The 17,715-nt window shown below is 43.8% G+C and overlaps 1 protein-coding gene across 1 annotated transcript; it reads right to left on the bottom strand.

Annotated features, from left to right (window-relative positions):
- Positions 1-168: 168 nt before the first annotated feature.
- Positions 169-14,679, bottom strand: LOC116953668 (dnaJ homolog subfamily A member 1-like). The gene is made up of 9 exons (XM_032974063.2): positions 14,561-14,679; positions 12,191-12,359; positions 10,525-10,708; positions 9,793-9,897; positions 8,460-8,687; positions 6,068-6,182; positions 4,448-4,563; positions 1,731-1,831; positions 169-677 (listed from the first exon to the last, which is right to left on the bottom strand). Exons 2-9 carry the CDS (start codon positions 12,320-12,322, stop codon positions 465-467), a joined length of 1,194 nt encoding a protein of 397 aa, XP_032829954.1. The 5' UTR covers positions 12,323-12,359; positions 14,561-14,679; the 3' UTR covers positions 169-464.
- Between the last annotated feature and the right edge of the window lie 3,036 nt (positions 14,680-17,715).

Here is a 17,715-nt window from a genome sequence, read left to right on the forward strand (position 1 = left end):
TGGGTACAAGTTCACCAAAACATAAATCAGGAAAATGCTGTCAAGATATTTCATGTTACGATGAAAGACAGCCTCTTAGTACAAGCACAGCTTGGCAAACTCCATGCTCTCCTTGACTCCATTCGAACTCCGTTCCGCAACTGATTTATGCAGCAGCCTTAAGGTAAATCGCTTTGTCGACATCTTTACCTTGCATCGTAAACTTGTCTTGTGACGAATGAGCAGGTTTACAGCGGAGCAACTATTTTAGGCCGTGACACACCAAACGCCACCACGACATGAACGCGCGTCAAGGTTTATACGGTTTGCGAGAGAACAATCGTGGGCGCCGAGGATGAAAAATCTGCCATAGGGATGGGATTTACAACAAACGCATTGGCGCTTACAGTGACCGGCGTGAAGCCGTGCATGTAGAGAATGTGCTGCGTGTGTGGCGGTTGGTGGCTTGGCGGGGGGGCAGACCCTTAGGCCGTACGGCACTGCACGCCGCCGTGCTGCGGGCCGTCCTCATCGTCGTACACGTCCCCGTTGTGGCCACGCCGTTGCGTCGGGTCGATGTTGGTGAGATGCGCTTCCTCCATCTCCTCGGTGACCATCGGCTCCAGAGGGCTGGGCAGTAGGGAGCGGAGCTCACCGAGCCGATCCACCTCCAGCCAGCCGGCTTCCGGGAACGACACCTGTGAACGAGCGAATCCCATTCTTTGGTCCATGCGACATCGCACAGTTGTTGTTGTTTTGGTGCCAGCGTGTGTACAGCTCTTTGGGAACCGGCAGTAGTGTGTTTACCACTCGTTGCAGAGGTTCTCAGAATCTAACAGGGCTGGTGCACTAACCATAAAATAAAGCAGTTTACTTCACTGTGGACGTGAAAAGATCCGGTGATGTCATTCACGAGTAGGTCATCGTGTTATGGTCCAAGTTTGAAAATTACTCCCAAGTTACTCAAGTGGCATTACACTTCAATCGTCCTCCTACTGGTAGACTAATGTCCTCTTTGCCGGCCAGGTGCCAAGTCACCTTGTGCTATACACAAGGACAGCTGCCACTTGGGGTACCGTTTCAAAAGTTTGAGATGAAATACAAGTCACTAATAGAGTGTAAAGTGCTCCGAGATGCTCTGGCGTGGAGTGTGCTATATTAAAACAAATTGTTATCCAATATTGGATCAAGGCATCTCCGTGTCATGTTGGTTGTCGGGGTTCTTTCATTATACTGCACACCATCGATTGGTGAAGGGGGAGCTAGGACCTGTTCTGATATAGTTCACTACTGTTAGCCCTGGCTGGGAATTAAACTCGGGTTGCCAAATTCGTAATTCACTGTAACACCACTCCACTCCTATCACCACATCAAAACAAAAGTCGAAGCATCCCTCTGCCCAAGCTCACACAAGCATGGTGGGCTCTGACCCAGCAGAAGATATTCCAAATTCTATGAGATGGAAAAACTGAACAAAAGCAGTTCCCATTCACATTTCATGACTTAGAATCTGATACAAGTATTGCACTCAATGGATTGCTTCTGCTGCCAAAAATACCACTCAAACCTATGAAGCACACTAACATTTAGACGCACAATTGCGAAACGGTAGCAACGAAAGATCAAAGCAATCGTGATGACAATCAGTATTTGAAATGGCCAATGAAGTGTTCAAGCCGGGTCACCGATTGCATCGATAGAAATGCCCCTAACGAGCAGCTGTGCACCTGTACGTGCCGCCTGGCTCTCACCTTGAAGTGGATGATGAGACGCCCTTTCTCGAAGGGGTTGCGGTGAAACGGCATTCCTTCATTCAGCACACACTTGATGGCATCGTACTTGATCACTTCGCCTGCGAGTGTAAAGAGAGGGGGAAGGTATTTGATACGTGCACGACTTTTTGGAATTGCTTTAAGCCTGCACGCACTTTTCCATATGATTTCAAGAAATCACCTTTTGCTATGTGCGTTAGAAATCCTCATTTGTTTCCAGTCAGCATGCACGTTTCCATCAGTTTCTCATCATTTGTGGATATGGGTTAGTTTGTTTATTTTGCCCCTCAAGCAATGCCAGAGACTCCCACCACGATGATCATGGAGGGTTTGTCCACAAATTTTCGGAGGCGCATGGCAACTATATAAATGACGGCGTTAACTTTATACTCTTTGGTTTTTTCGGTAAAGTCACGTAGATAAAACAAAATAAAAAAGAAAACTAAATCAAATCACGTTTCGGAGGCAACACAAGCTTCCGTCTTCAGGTGGAACAGTCACAGCAAGGTAGCTGCATCAAGTGGTAAGCTCTGAGACCCTCGAGCTTATATACAGGTTAAGGTGGGGGGGAGGAGCCAAGCAGGGAACGACGACGAGGCCAAGTTAATCCGTCTTTTGTTATGTTGAGGGTTCGGGGGAAGCGGTGGTTCACTGCACGGGGGCAATGAAAAATGGTAATGAAGGCTGTGCGCTTATAAGGTAGATGAAGTTTTGACTTGGTTTATGACATCTTACCATCCTCTCGGTTGAAGTTGTGTCTATGTATATCTGGATGGCTTCATGGACAAATCTTTGGTACTAACCGGGAGGTTTGCATAGTACTTTGGTATCGGAGAAAACAATGTCATGAGAACCCGCTGTGTTGAGACAATGATCAGCCACGGCCGAATAATTCGTTCTGCCGTGTTTCAAATCGGATTTGTGCTCGCGAATTCGGTCAGAAATGTCGTTTCGTCTCCCCGATATAGCAGTCACTGCAGATACAACTCAATTTGTAAACACCGGGGTACTGTAAGTCAGGAATGACATCCTTTACGGATGGGATCAGATCACGCATTTTGTGTACTGTATTGAACCAAACCTGGATCTTATGTTTGTTTAGAATTTTGGAAATCCTTTTGGTGACGCCTGCTATGTATGGCAGTGTGATGATTTTGATCGGAGTATCAAGTGTTTGCTTCTGTATGGTAGGAGAAACAGCTTGGCGGATGATACGGTCAGAGTAACCGTTCATCTTGAGGTCTAGATGTACACGTTTCAATTCACTGGTCAGGTGGTGTTGGTCAGAAATGCAATGAGCTCTATGGTATAATGTTTTGATGAGATAATTCTTTTGAGCCGGGTGGTGGTGGGAATCACACTTCAAGTAGGAATCTGTGTGGGTGGACTTCCTGTAAACAGAATGTCCCAAAGAGCCATCAGTCCTCTCAAACAGAACATCCAAGAATGGCAGCTTGCCATCTTTCTCCACTTCCATGATGAATTTGATGGATGGGTGTCTGGAATTGATGTGGTCTAGGAAATGGTTCAAAGCTGGGAGGCCATGTGGCCAAATGACGAAAGTGTCATCCACATATCTCTTCCACAGGGAAGGACGAAGGGTGGATGTCTGGATGGCGTCCGATTCAAATTTCTCCATGAAAACATTGGCTATCACTGGTGACAAGGGGGAACCCATAGGGGTACCCTCATTTTGTTTGTAGAAGGTGCCATTCCAGGTCAAGTAAGTGTTGGTGAGGCAGTGCCTAACCAGCGCAGGTACATCAGGGTTCAATCCATGTTGGACCAAATCCTCAATTATTGTTATGGTATCAGGTACTGGGACCTTGGTGAACATAAAAACAACATCAAAGCTGACGAGGATATAGTCAGGAGATAGTACAATGTCTTTGACCATAGAAACCAATTGGGTTGAGATAAGTACTGCTGAGGTGGTCTTGCCAGTGAAGGGGAGCAGAGTATCCGACAGAAAACGGGCTAGCTTGTAGGTAGGGGAGTTGATCGTGGACACGATGGGTCAGTGGGGTACCTTCTTTATGGATCTTGGGAAGACCATAGAATCTGGGAGGTCTTGCAGCGGAGGGTTTTAGGGAGGGACGTTTGGTTGGTTCGATTAGGGAACTTTATTAATAATTCCTACCAAGGGGTAAACCAGGATAAAGTTGTTTCAGTCCTAATGCTGAAAAAGAATATGGTCATAATATTTAATCTTGTGACCTAAAACAAGGCAATTGTCCATTGCACAGTTTGGCGAGGTCACGTAATTGCCAAAGCATGACACGTGCAGTGACATTGCACCGACTGCTGTATAGCAGCGGCAACTGTGGTGGACAGTTGGCGCACTCATGCCGTCGAGCTGATACACGCTGGGTGTGCCGGCAGGGCGGAGGAACTGGGGCAAGGGTCACGGAAGACTTGATCTGGAAGCCCCTGGAACCCGCTAGTGGGTTTGAGAAGTGCGTTCGTGTTGTCCCACACATTACAATGTCCGATATTTCACTCCATGTGCTCGGAACTTCTCCGGAAATTGTATTCAACCGAAACATCAGACAATGCCTAACACGTGGTAACAACCCAAATACAGATCTGAGCACTGAAAACTCTACTGTTGAATATTAAGATGTATACTTATCAATATGAAGCAAACCACCTAGCAACAATCACTTTGTGTAGAGTTAAGGGAAGTTTTTAGGCACCTGGGTGGGAGGTGATGACGATGGTGCGGTTGTCAAGTGTCTTGATGGGCCGTCTGAAGCCGCACAGAGCCTCTGTGAGACTGATCTCCATCTCCATCAGCAAATCCTGTCCCTTTCTGTGGACGAAAACAACGCATTTAACGACATCCACCTAAAAATCAATAGTGTTATCTTTATTAACATGAACATGTTTATTATGCGAGTTTACCCAGTAAAGCCCCACTTGAGTCTGAAGACTTTCAGGAGGGTCCTGTCATGTTTTAACAGCTGGAGGCGATGTAGCTATGTGTAATCCAAATTTAGTTATTTGCAGGTAATTTTTCAGCATTGGGATGTTTGGCCACTACAAATTTATATTTATTTTAGCTATTGGAGGACACCGATGCAGAATAGGGGGATAATATTAAACTATCGACAGAAAAGCCCCCGAGTTGGGAATCAAACCCAGGTGTTTCTTGTTGAGAGCCACGCGTGTTACCCCAATAAGGGTTTGAGGATAAGGATTTGCATTTATTAACTGCTTAAATTCCAAGGGATCTCAAAGCAACTTACAAATACAGAGACAATGAAAAACACCAGGGCATAAAAATTGTTCAAAACTTAGTAAAAAAGGCATTTTGGTTTCTCTTCATGAAGTCTGTCTTGCTATGTGAAACAAATGCTTGTTAAATATATTGCCCAGCAATTAAACATCTGACGCTGTGAATGAGAACGGTCAATTTGCTTTGAAGCCAAACACATGAATGACACCATGTCCATTTTGTCTGGACATGCCTGACAGATAGCTGATGGGCAAAGTTCTCTGAAGCGGTGCATCACATCCACTCATGCACTGTTGTGATTCTGTTACTATTCTCGCCACAGTACATATGCCTCTAAGTGCATGCAGTATACCTCAGAGGATGCCATATATTCAGTGTGGCAACCTAGTGGAGGAAAATATTACTGCTACAGAAAACATTAGATGAAGTGGAGCTTGGCATTCAAGATGGTGGCAGCTGGTGGAAGTTCAGTGTCCACTGCAACAGACACTCAGAAATCTGTGAATAAACTATAATCAGTATGCTCATCGTTTGGGTTAGGTTTCCATTGACTAAAAACACACTAAACCAATACAAATCTGTATTTTACTAGACAAACCGTAGCTGGCTAATGGCAGCTATGATGCATGCCCGAGTCCAGAACTAGCGACAAGGGTTGGTGGCTCACAATTTTTTGTTAAATGTCCAAACCCCTTTAGGCTGCGAGGTTGCCATCTCCTGGCTTCCCCAGGCATGGTAGCACAGCAAGTGTACCATCTCCATCTGTACGGAGATTGAGTGTTAACTCCAGCTAGCACGCGTGGGGTTTCTCTGTGTTCTCCAGTTTCCTCCCACATGTATAAACACTCATGAATGGAATGGCCAATCATCCCAATAGAGGTCCGGAGAGCTTTGTCAATTATTTGTGCCAATTCTTGCGAGCCTCTTGCTTGTCTGCGGTTTCCCGCACTGCTGAATCCTTCTGGCCCACTTAAAAAAAGTCATAGAAAAACTGTGCATGTGACAAATGTGTGCAATTGTTGTTTTGTGTTTGTGGTCTACGTCTCTGCCAGACGCAGCAGTGCCCCCCCACACACACCTGCGGAACACGTCGTGCTCCTTCTGGTCGAGCACGATGATGACATCTCCAGGGTCCAGGCCGGGTTCCTGGTCACCCTCCCCATAGAATGAGATCTTCTGGTTATCGGTCATTCCTGTACACGGCCAGGCATGCAGCCATTAGCAACACGTTACCGCATAGCTTTGGCGCTGTTAATTGCCAATAAATAAATCTTAGCAGAAGCTGGAATGCTATCTAAGAAAAAAGTTAAGCTATATAGAAACTTGGTTATAATATGCAACCATCTGGCCACATGGCCAACCAGCTCAGAAACAATTCTTCAACAACATCAATTCCATACACACAGCCATCAAATCAGGGTGGAGGTGGAAAAGGATGACAAGCTACCATTCTTGGATGTTTTAATCGAAAAGAGACCAGATGGCTCAATGGGCCACTGTCTACAGGAATGCAACCCATCCCAGAAGAATTCCCTCATCAAAACTCTACACCATAGAGCTCGATGTATTTCCACCCGTCACCACCTAGCCAGTGAACTGGAACACGTACACCAAGCTCTCAAGACGAATGGATATTCAGACTATACAATCCGTAAAGCCATCACCACAACCGTTGGGAAAGAACCATCTGAGGACTCAATAAAAACAATCACCTTGCCATACATAGCAGGAGTTACCAAAATATTTCCAAAATCATGAGCAAACACAAGATCCAGGTTCGATTTAACACAATACATAAAATTCGTGATCCGATCCCATCTGTGAAGGATGTGACCCCTGGCATGCAATACCCTGGCGTCTACAAACTAAGCTGTGTCTGCGGCAGTAGTTACATTGGGGAAACTAAGCGACATGTCTTAGACCGTGTTCGTGAACATAAGGCAGATCCGAAACATGGTAGGACCAATACCTCGGCCGTGGCTGAAAATTGTTTTAATGCAGTGGGCTCACACGAAATTGATTTCTCTAAGACGAAGGTACTTTGCAAACCCACTGGCTATCAATAAAGATTTGTTCATGAAGCCATCCATATATACAGACAAGACACAATTTCAACCGAGAAGATGGTTACTAACTCAGCAATCACTGGAATGAAGTTATCAACCAGTTTAAGTCATACCTGGCTATGTTTCCATTTTAGAACTGGTAGCCCTTTAATTAGTGGAAGCACACCACCACGACCATCACTGCCCACTACTACCATCACCACGAGCAGCAACCTCCACCACCAGTGTGAGTGTGTAATTACCTGGCAGCACCACCCTACATGCTGCTTGGGGGACACCGTTTTTAATCCCTTACATTAACATTAGCTACCCCGCCCATGCTACTGACACTTAGGCTACGTCCATTTTAAACCTTTATAAACAGTTTGCCTTGAGAGGCTAACCCCCTTTTCCTGATAACGACCGCTTGTGTTGCGATCGAAACGTCGTAGTTTTTTTCATCTTCTTTGAACCTATCTACGTGACTTTACCGAAAGTCCCAAATATTACAATTTTATAATGCAGAAACTTGGGCACTGAAATTTTATACACATTGTTTTGGTGCCAGACCGACGTTCAGATTAACTGGGAATCACACTCCCATGAGCAGAGGTTGGAACATTGCCTGGTGCTGGGAATCACTCCCTACAGCAGTTACGCAAAGCCAGAGATAGACAGTTGGAAAACTGGCCACGAGTGGGCTTCTGATGGGTGCTTAAATGTGGGTGTTGCCCAGGCAATTAACTACAGAAAAAGATTAATATTTGCGGGGATATGTTCCTGCAGAACGTCGCGAATATTAACACTCAAAGCTTGAGGAAAATGTCGGGGGCATAAACATATATGTCTAAAACAAACTATATACATATATAAAATACATACTGTATATTATTGTGTTAACTTACCTCTAATAATGACGAACATAAAACATATGTAAAAGTGCAAATACAAATGAATATATTAATATGGTATTATGTCACTTTTCGTTTAGGGCCATGACTCAGGGTAAAACGGTGCGCAATTATAAAAAAAAAGCTATACAGGAAGGCTCGTGTGTAAACAGTGAAGCAGCAGCAGCAGGTGGACTGAGGGGGAGCGTCACATGGGGAACTTTCGCAGTCTCAACATCGACGCCGCTCCCATGCATTAGTACACTCCATAGAGTACTTCCCGTTGGGTAGTCGTCTTATACAGCCGTTAAATATTTAAGACAACCCCGTGAATTCCCAATCACACTACAATAACTTGGATGCAAACAAACAAAACCACGATTATAAACAGCGTGAAAATTAAGGGTTTATTGTATTATTAAAGCCAATTTGGGGCCAGTTGTTAAAAATGAACTTGAGGTGAACTGGCTGCGGCAAAAATAATCGGGGCTTAACTTGCGATAGACAAAAGCAATCGGTAAAAAGGTATCTTCACCTTTGTCGATGTGCACTTCTAAAATCTTCTTCTCCTTGAGGATCTTTTTCCCGTTGCAGTTCTTGCACCGGTCCTTTGCTTTGATGCGCTCTCCTTCCCCGCTGCAGTCAGAGCACTCGCGCTGGATCTGCTGTACGAAGCCCGGCGCGATCTGGCGGATGTGCACTTGCACGCCCGAGCCCCGGCACTCCGGGCACCGCTCCACAGCACCCTTCTTGCCACCACGTCCTGCACAAAACACAAACACGCCGCCACCGAAGACGCAACAGCGCACTGAGTATCCAGTCATTACCCCACGGGGACACCAATTTTGGTTGCTTTAAGATTAAACCATGCTCATTCTTCAAAGCCAAAATACCCGTTGTTGTTGCATGGGGTCACCATTGCATCACCATGGCTCAATTCAAGACCAAAACAGCAGGAGGACTTCACAATTCTGGCTAATCACCCGAAGCTGGATGTCATCATCACCTGCGAAATGTCGTACTCGAATTGTAAATGTTGTGGGTTTACTCTCCAACACACCGGTGTGCTGAAGCAGGAAGCAATTGGCACGTTTTGTTTCTGTGACAAACCTTCCTAATTGGCTGTGTTGGGCAATTTCGGGTTTAATGACATTCATATTTACGAGATCTAGCCCAAAAAATACATTTATTACAGATAATATTAGTCACGAAAGCCTACGTGTTAAACTAACCCTGTATCTCTATCCACATCCTTTCATCTCACCCTAGGTGACCCTCCATTCCTCATCCCCTAAATTGGCATCTCCTTGTCTCTTCTCAATAAGTGCCAAAACCAAGTCTCACCTCCCTAACTTTTTCGAGAATATTAGTAATTCCATGCTAAGGCTCTAAAAAATATCAAGATTTATCACGGAAAGGTAAATAATGTGTCTACGAAATGTATATTTTGCAGATGTTAAGAATTTTATGGAACAAACTTGCTTACAGTAACGTAATTTTTTTTTTATGGTTCGGCAGTTAACCGCTCTCAACAGACTAATTTGTGTATCTAGATGAAGTCGCATTCAATCTGTATTTCCCTTGTACTCGGAATATTTATGGCTTTCAGATGGCTCCCAATTTCACTCCGCACAATTGGCAGTGCGAACTTGGTTAATGAATGCAAACGCAACACCGTGCAAACTATGCATTCCCAGAAACATCAATCAAAATCACTCAGCATCTCCCCAAGTTCTCGACTGGATATAAAAACTCACCATCATAACGCAAAATGTAGCTTTTCCTCTATAGGATATCATGAACTAAAACTCAGTCGTTACTTATAAATGATATTTACAATGGCTTTGTCACGAGAAAATTCGACTCACCTTCGCATTTGTCGCAGATGACATTTTTCTGCATGGAAAGCTTGCGTGTAGCTCCGTTATAAAGATCCTCCAAGCTCACAGATATCTGATGCACCACATTCTTTCCTGAAATAAGATCACATGTGTCAGTGGAACCTTCCTACAACAGCAACATTGCCATTTATAACAAGTGTTGTGAACTGTTGCACTTACAATGCCCAGTACACACTGCTTGTATATGGGATATACATGTCCAGCCCTTTTGTAAATCAACTGCTGGATGAGCCCCTCCCACCCCCTTGGTCCATGTAGGACAATGGGGCTATTTGACTAAACTCCACCAGGGTGGTCCGTGCACATTTTTGAAGGTGTGGAGCATAGATATAGGAGCGCAGTGCAAAAATGGATTTTGTTGCGCTACCCTATGCTGATAATGTAGCTTTTAATAGCCGACAACATCCGATTTAACGCTTGGCAGTCGCTCATCCAAGCACCATCCAGGCTCAATCCTGCTTAGCGTCCGAGATCCGATGCGACTGGGCGCATTGTGAAGCGATTTGGTCATACGCGTATTTTATTTATATACATAAAAAAGTGCCATGGGTTTAGGTTCAGATTGAGATTAACTTCTCAATCACAAAACAAATATAACTCAATTCGAAACAAAAACACTGTAGGATCAAAATCAGACTGCGGTACACTTCGACTAGCATTCATCGGGCGTGTTCCAGATACCTGTTAGTATATTCTTACCTTTCGTCTCGCGTTGCATGCTGCCTCCACCTCCAAAGAACATGTTGAAGATGTCCATGGGCGAGCTGAATCCTCCGCTACCGCCTGCGCCGCCCTCCTTGATAGCCTGCTCCCCACCCCGGTCGTACAGCTCCCGTTTCTTCGCATCTGACAGGACTTCATAAGCCTGAGATATCTGCTTGAACTGTTAATGCGACAAAACAGAAGCCATGAGTAGAATAATCATACTTTTGTAACTGCAACTTTTTGTTCAGCGTTAAAACAAGAAACTCTACAACCAAACCACCCGCTGTGTTCTCCATCTCAGATCCCAGAAGATAAGCAGAGTGGAGCCTTGACAGTCTTAGGATGGGTGACTACAGGGTACATTGAGTTGTCAGATGTTGTGGGGCTGGGTGGTGGGCACCAGAGGGAAGTGAGGCAAAATCAAATGTCGCACTGCACAAACGATTAATTTGTACACATCTTGCTCACATTGACCAGGATGACTAAGTATGGCTAAATAACCCCCACGGCATGGGAAGGCCTTCATCCAGCAGTGGATTAACAAATGGTTGCATGTGTACATATGAGCAATACACAACTCCAATAACCGTGCTCCAATAATCCAGACTTCCTGTAATTTGCAGATTATTCCCAATTCACGATTGCTCCCTTAATCCGCAGCACACCGTAGAAGGTTGAAACGGCTTCACGGAGCAAAAACCACAAACTGGAGAAATGGACGGGGCTAACCTGAAGCTGCAGAAGTGGAGCCACAGGGAAATGCTGATTTAATATTTTAAAATTTTATTTATTTGGAAATATTGATTTTTTTTTGCATCAGCACACATGAGCTGTTTTGCATCAACATTTGTTTAAAAACCATGCAAAATTATTTTTTGATAGACTTGGCTATTCGCTCTAAATATGACAAAGAAACCTTTCACAGAGACCAGGGGCCGGCAACCTGCAGCTCTGGAGCTGCACTCGGCTCTTTAAGAACTGCTTTGTGATGTTATTTATTAAGGGCCGTCTCGCATTCACATGCATTGCGGGTGTCGAATGTTTTTTTTGTACTAAATTCTAAAGATGGCTATTCTTGTTATTTTGGTTGCCAACCCTTGACCTAGACCCATATGGCAGATCTGCACCATTTGTGTCTCAGTAAAAGCCATTACCTGATAATCCGACAATTTATTGCAGTTTAATTTAGCCGCTAGTCACATGCCATGCATCCCCCATAACCCGTGAATGTTTCAAGGATTAATGCAATCTTGTGGCTCTTTCCTCCAATGTGGCACACCGCGTCAGTACAAACATTTTTCCGCCTATTTGGGGAGTGCTCCGCGGATTACAGGATGGCAATATAATCTCCAATATCAACGCGGATTATTGGAGATTTGCTGCATTGGCTTTCATAATTGAAGGAGTAAAACAGAGCCATCTCAAAAAGAGCAATCTTAAAATATGTTTTCAGTGCATACTAATTGCTAAGACGTAAAGGTCAGAAACAAAGCAATTAATAAAAAATACAACAAAAATGTAAAGTGCACATGCTTGGAATTTGTTTCAGAGACATAAAAATGGGAATTAGAGAAGATGTGCAGAAATTATAGATTTAATTACAAAATGGAATAAATGATAGTTACCGGTGATGATAAAGGATAACAAATGGAGTTCATACCTTTTCCCCCTCATTGGGGTTTTTGTCGGGGTGGTACTTAAGGGCGAGTTTTCTGTAAGCCTTCTTCAACTCATCTGCAGTGGAGTTAGGCTTCACACCCAGCAGATCGTAATAAGCAGTCTCCTTTACCATCTTGTCAGGCTGCTTAATCCTTCGTCAACAGAGCAAACTGCACAACAGGTTTTAGTGCAGACGTTAGAAACACGTTTTTTTTAAAAAAAAATCCTCAATACACAGCTGCAGGCGGTGGTAATCGTTAGCACGCTGCCCTTGTACAGCAAGGTTGCCGGTGCGAGCTCCCGGCGCGGCAGTTGAAACAAGAGCCACTCCCAGTCGTAGAGACGAATACGCCAGTTGGTCCATGAGCAGATCACACACATTTCGGGGTAAAGTGTGGGTACTCACACCTCTTCCCAGATGTCTGGACAGCACAAGGCCAAATACTTGGAAGTACTTGCCCGCCAGCAGTGGAGTGAGCAAACAATTTCAAGAGATGTACCTTTACTTATGACAAAACTCCTTGTTAACGTCAGTATATATATAAAAAAAAACTAGCAGTGTTACGGCAATTCCGTTTCTAAATCGTTAGCCTTACTTGGCCAGCGATATCGTACGTTAATTTTAAAACGAGCAGTGGCACACCGGTATGCTAATCGGGTCTTCAAAATGAAACCTTCCACGCCGACACTGCGGGTTGTGCTTCGTCATGAAAGCCTCACCTACACACACGGCCGTAGTTTTCATGAAATATTTATACCTCATCGTGGGTGGGGCTAATGCTATTCATTTGCAAGTATTGATTTTCGAAAGATGACTCAATTGTGCTGTCATTTACGCCACTAACAGCAGTGCAGTATGTTAAGTTTCCTTTCCATTTATAGTGCTTGGCCTCAAATAATCTCGACAAATGACGGGACAGGATTTACAGAAGATGCTTGCACCGACCAACATTCCCAACCCAGTTGTTCAAACTACAAATGCTTTACATTGTCTTGGTGTTAAATTGCAGCATCCATATATAAAGAAATTAAAAACCCCACGACGTCACGCTAAACACCCCACCACGACATCAAACAAAGAAAGCCCCTAACACAATGCACTTGGCCTACTATGACAAAAGCAGCGGCGGTTGTATACAGTACTATTATTATACAGTACAATCATGTAACAAACTGGTTGACGGGTGTTACGCCTTTGTTACGATACATTGCATAAGCTAAAAGGCGTACAAGGGTCAAGGTATGTCGCAGCGTCAGTTTTCGTTCCTTGATACTGTACGCATTCGTAAATACCGACAGAAAACCGATTATAATTCTTCACTGTTCGCACTAAAACGCAGCACTTCGTCAACGTCACTGTTTTTACATCCCATCGCAAGCCCAGGGCTGGATTAAGGCTTCCCCACGCCTTCCAGTCCTGGTAATGTCTTCGCCGAGTGCGCGTTGGCGATTAGGCGGGAGGGCCCAGACATCACTGGCCACCGATGTTCGCCGTGGATGGAAATCGAACTCAAGTGAACGCACTGCGCTAATGCGCCACTGCTCCCCACCACCACCATGGGCACCGTTCGCTCGATACGCATGGAGTTATACAACAGGCTCGTGGGAGTTATACAACGGGCTCGTGGGAGAAAACGGCCAACGTATTTTTGATGATGAAACTGAAAGGAGGACCCCCACAGGCAAGCCGGGACGCACAATCCAACGTCGCTAAAACCTTGCCGGGTGATCCCGGGCTGTCTAACGCGAGTCGTGGAGGACGCCTTTGGTTCACGATGGACGGGAAAAATCCCCCCCCCCCCCCCGATTAAAGTTGCGACAAGAGCCGTTCCCTCGTGACGCCATTGCAGCCATTGCAGAGATCTCCCGTGAAGAGCGCACGGCGGCGAGGTCCAGGAGCGCGTGCGACCCTCCTCTGAAACGACGTTTCTCACTTCGGGGATTGCTTCGCGTGCGACCCGTCCTCTGAAACGACGTTTCTCACTTCGGGGATTGCTTCGCGTGCGACCCTCCTCTGAAACGACGTTTCTCACTCGGGGATTGCTCCGTAGCTCGTTTCCGAATGCCACGCAACAAAGGCGCTAATAAACGAGATCGCAAATATTGCTTTTCTTCAAATAAATACATCGTTACCGGCTTGGGCCTAGTCGGTACGCCCGGACCCTGACAGGACCACGCCGCTCGCCTGTGCGGCGCTACGGGGGAACGCGACGGCGAAGGCGGCCGCCGCGTCCAGGCAACGCGGCGGGCATCGCGAGGTGTAAACGCTTCACGCGGTACAAAAAAAAAATATTCATATATCATAAAAAAGACAACAGACGACAACGGTCGCTATCTCGGTCCCAATTGTGTGCGCGAGTCTGTGACTTACCGCGCCGCTCAAAGGGGAGTCCGCGACGAGATGGGAGCCAGGCGACGCTCTTCTATAAATGGAGGAGCGGCGAAAAGGAACCGGATCCCGACAGGAACCGGAAGTGATCTCGGGCTGTGGCCACCGCGTGGAACCGGATCCCGCTTCCTGGGTTCCCAGTTCTTGTGGCGTCTCACACCGACGTTTTATATATATTTTATTATTTTATTGTTATATATATTTTATTATTTTATTGGTTTATATATTTTAATATTTTATTATTTTATATAGATTTTAGTATTTTATTGTTATATACATTTTATTATTTTATTGGTTTATATATTTAAATATTTTTTTGCTTTACACATTTTATTGTTTTATATATATATTTTATTATTTTATCGTTTTATATACATTTTATTATTTTATTGTTTTATATTGTATTGTTATATATATTTTATTATTTTATTGTTATATATTTTATTATTTTATAGGTCTATATATTTTATTATTTTATTGTTTTATATATTTTATTACTTTATTGGTTTATATATATTTTATTGTTTTATATATATATTATTTTATTGTTTTATATATTATTATTTTATTGTTGTATATATATTTTGTTGTTATATATATTATTATTTTATATATTTTTTATTATGTTGTTGTTTTATATTTATTTTACTATTTCATTGTTTTATATATTTTTTATCGATCAATTGTTCAATATATATTTTATTATTTTATTGTTTTATATATAATTTTCTTGTTATATATTTTATTATTTTACCGTGCTATATATTTTATTATTTTATTGTTTTATATATTTTATTATTTCGTTGCCATATATTTTATTGTTTTTATATATTTTTTTATTATTTTATTGCTTCCCTTCAACGTGACTTTACCGAAAGAGCTACTATAATCCTATTACTATAATACTATTATTCTATTACTATAATACTATTACTATAATATTACTATAATACTATTACTATAATATTCTAATACTATTACTATAATACTATTAACAGGTCCCTGCAGGGTGGGCTGGTAGGACAAGTCTCTGCGCTGTCTATTGCTGATTTTACACCCAACAGCACGAGATTTCACTTCGTTAAAGTATTGAAAGGGGACGGACGGACACATTAATCTATTGCAGGCTGGTACACTCAGTTTACAACTTCGTTCCTACCAGTAAAATACTATTACTATAATTATTGTGGAGGGGTGCGGCATGTGGAGTGACGTCACGCACTCATGATTATTAATGAGGGGAGGGGTGCGGCATGTGGAGGAACGTCACGCACTCATGATTATTAATGAGGGGAGAGGTGCGGCATGTGGAGTAACGTCACGCATTCATGATTATTAATGAGGGGAGAGGTGCGGCATGTGGAGTGACGTCACCCGCTCATTATTATTAATGAGGGGAGGGGTGTGGAATGTGGAGTGACGTAACCCGCTCATTATTATTAATGAGGGGAGGGGTGTGGCATGTGGAGTGACGTCACGCACTCATGATTATTAATGAGGGGAGAGGTGCGGCATGTGGAGTGACGTCGCCCGCTCATGATTATTAATGAGGGGAGAGGTGCAGAATGTGGAATGACGTCACCCGATCATGATTATTAATGAGGGGAGGGGTGTGGCATGTGGAGTGACGTCACCGCTCATGATTATTAATGAGGGGAGAGGTGTGGCATGTGGAGTGACGTCAGCCGCTCATGATTATTAGTGAGGGGAGGGGTGTGGCATGTGGAGTGACGTCACCCGCTCATGATTATTAATGAGGGGAGGGGTGTGGCATGTGGAGCGCGCTTCAGTTTTCAGTTTAGTTTCAGTTTATTTATTTTGGTATAGCCCTGTGAGCCATTCGGCTCTTGAATCGGGTGCAACCACAACAAACAAAAACACGAACAAGAAAAACATCTTAAAGTGACTATGTGACTGTGCAAACAGAAAATCCTTGAAAAAAACAAAAATATTCCTGAAAAAAGCACCGTACACCAACGCTGTGTGCAAAAAAATCCCAGTGGGATGCAAGTCAAACAACAACAACAACCACAAGAAAACTTAGATTAAGGCCATCAGTCTAACTCCGTACTACAACAAAACAAACATGTCCAAACCAAAAAACGTTTTCGAAATCACCAAAAAATAAAGCCATAATTGCAACGTAACAGTGATCACAGGGACTGTGACCGAATGTTTACAGTAAACTACATAAATAACATGCAACACCAAATCCTAGCGCGTGACCTTCTTGTGCGTTGGTGTAAATTTCCACGCGGGAATGAATATTAATGAAGTGGGGGGAGGACCTTTTTCGCAGTGACGTCACACACGGATGTAGCATTGTGCTGCGAAGATTAATTCTTTACCGTCACTTTCTGTAAAGAAATGTCGTCATATTTGAAGCGACTCTGCGTAATCAATTATTTAATTCAACTCGACCTTCCTCTGCGTTAGTGTAAAAATGCACCTACTCATGAACATCAATGAGGGGGGGGGCCTCATGTGGGCCTCATGTGGAGTGACGTCACGCGGGGGGGGCTCATGTGGAGTGGCGTCACGCGGGGGGGCTCATGTGGAGTGACGTCACGCCCGGGACGGACAGATATTTATGGGTGATTATAGTAGGTAATTATAATACTACTACAGTACTAGAATAATACTAGTATAATAATACTATAATACTATTTTAATACTACTATAATACTACTATTATAATACTACAACAAGAATACTATTATAATACCACTACTAGAATAATACTACTACTAGAATAATACTATTATACTACAATACTACTAGAATAATATACTACAATACTACTAGAATAACACTATTATAATACTACTATAATACAATAATATAACAATACTCTAATATAAAACTATAACGATACTATTGTAGTAGCATGGTGAGGCAGTGTATATTCCCATTCATCCTTACCTGTAGTAGCGGACATGTGTAAACAGGGGGTGGTAGACTGGCTAGGGAGGATGAGCCGGGCCGTTGGGCCACTCGGGTCCCCAGACCCCAAGAGGGGGGCTGGGGGGGTATTCCAGGGCCCCCTAGAGAGTTCCAGAAAGGAGGCGTGGCTAGGGGCGGAGAGACCCTGGAACGGGGATAAAAGCCGGACCCATGAACGGGTCCGGCAGTCCTCG

Source organism: Petromyzon marinus, chromosome 52 (assembly GCF_048934315.1).
Source record: "Petromyzon marinus isolate PM22_M1 ecotype Great Lakes invasive population chromosome 52, UKy_Petmar_22M1.pri1.0, whole genome shotgun sequence".
Classification (NCBI taxonomy): Eukaryota; Metazoa; Chordata; class Hyperoartia; order Petromyzontiformes; family Petromyzontidae; genus Petromyzon; species Petromyzon marinus.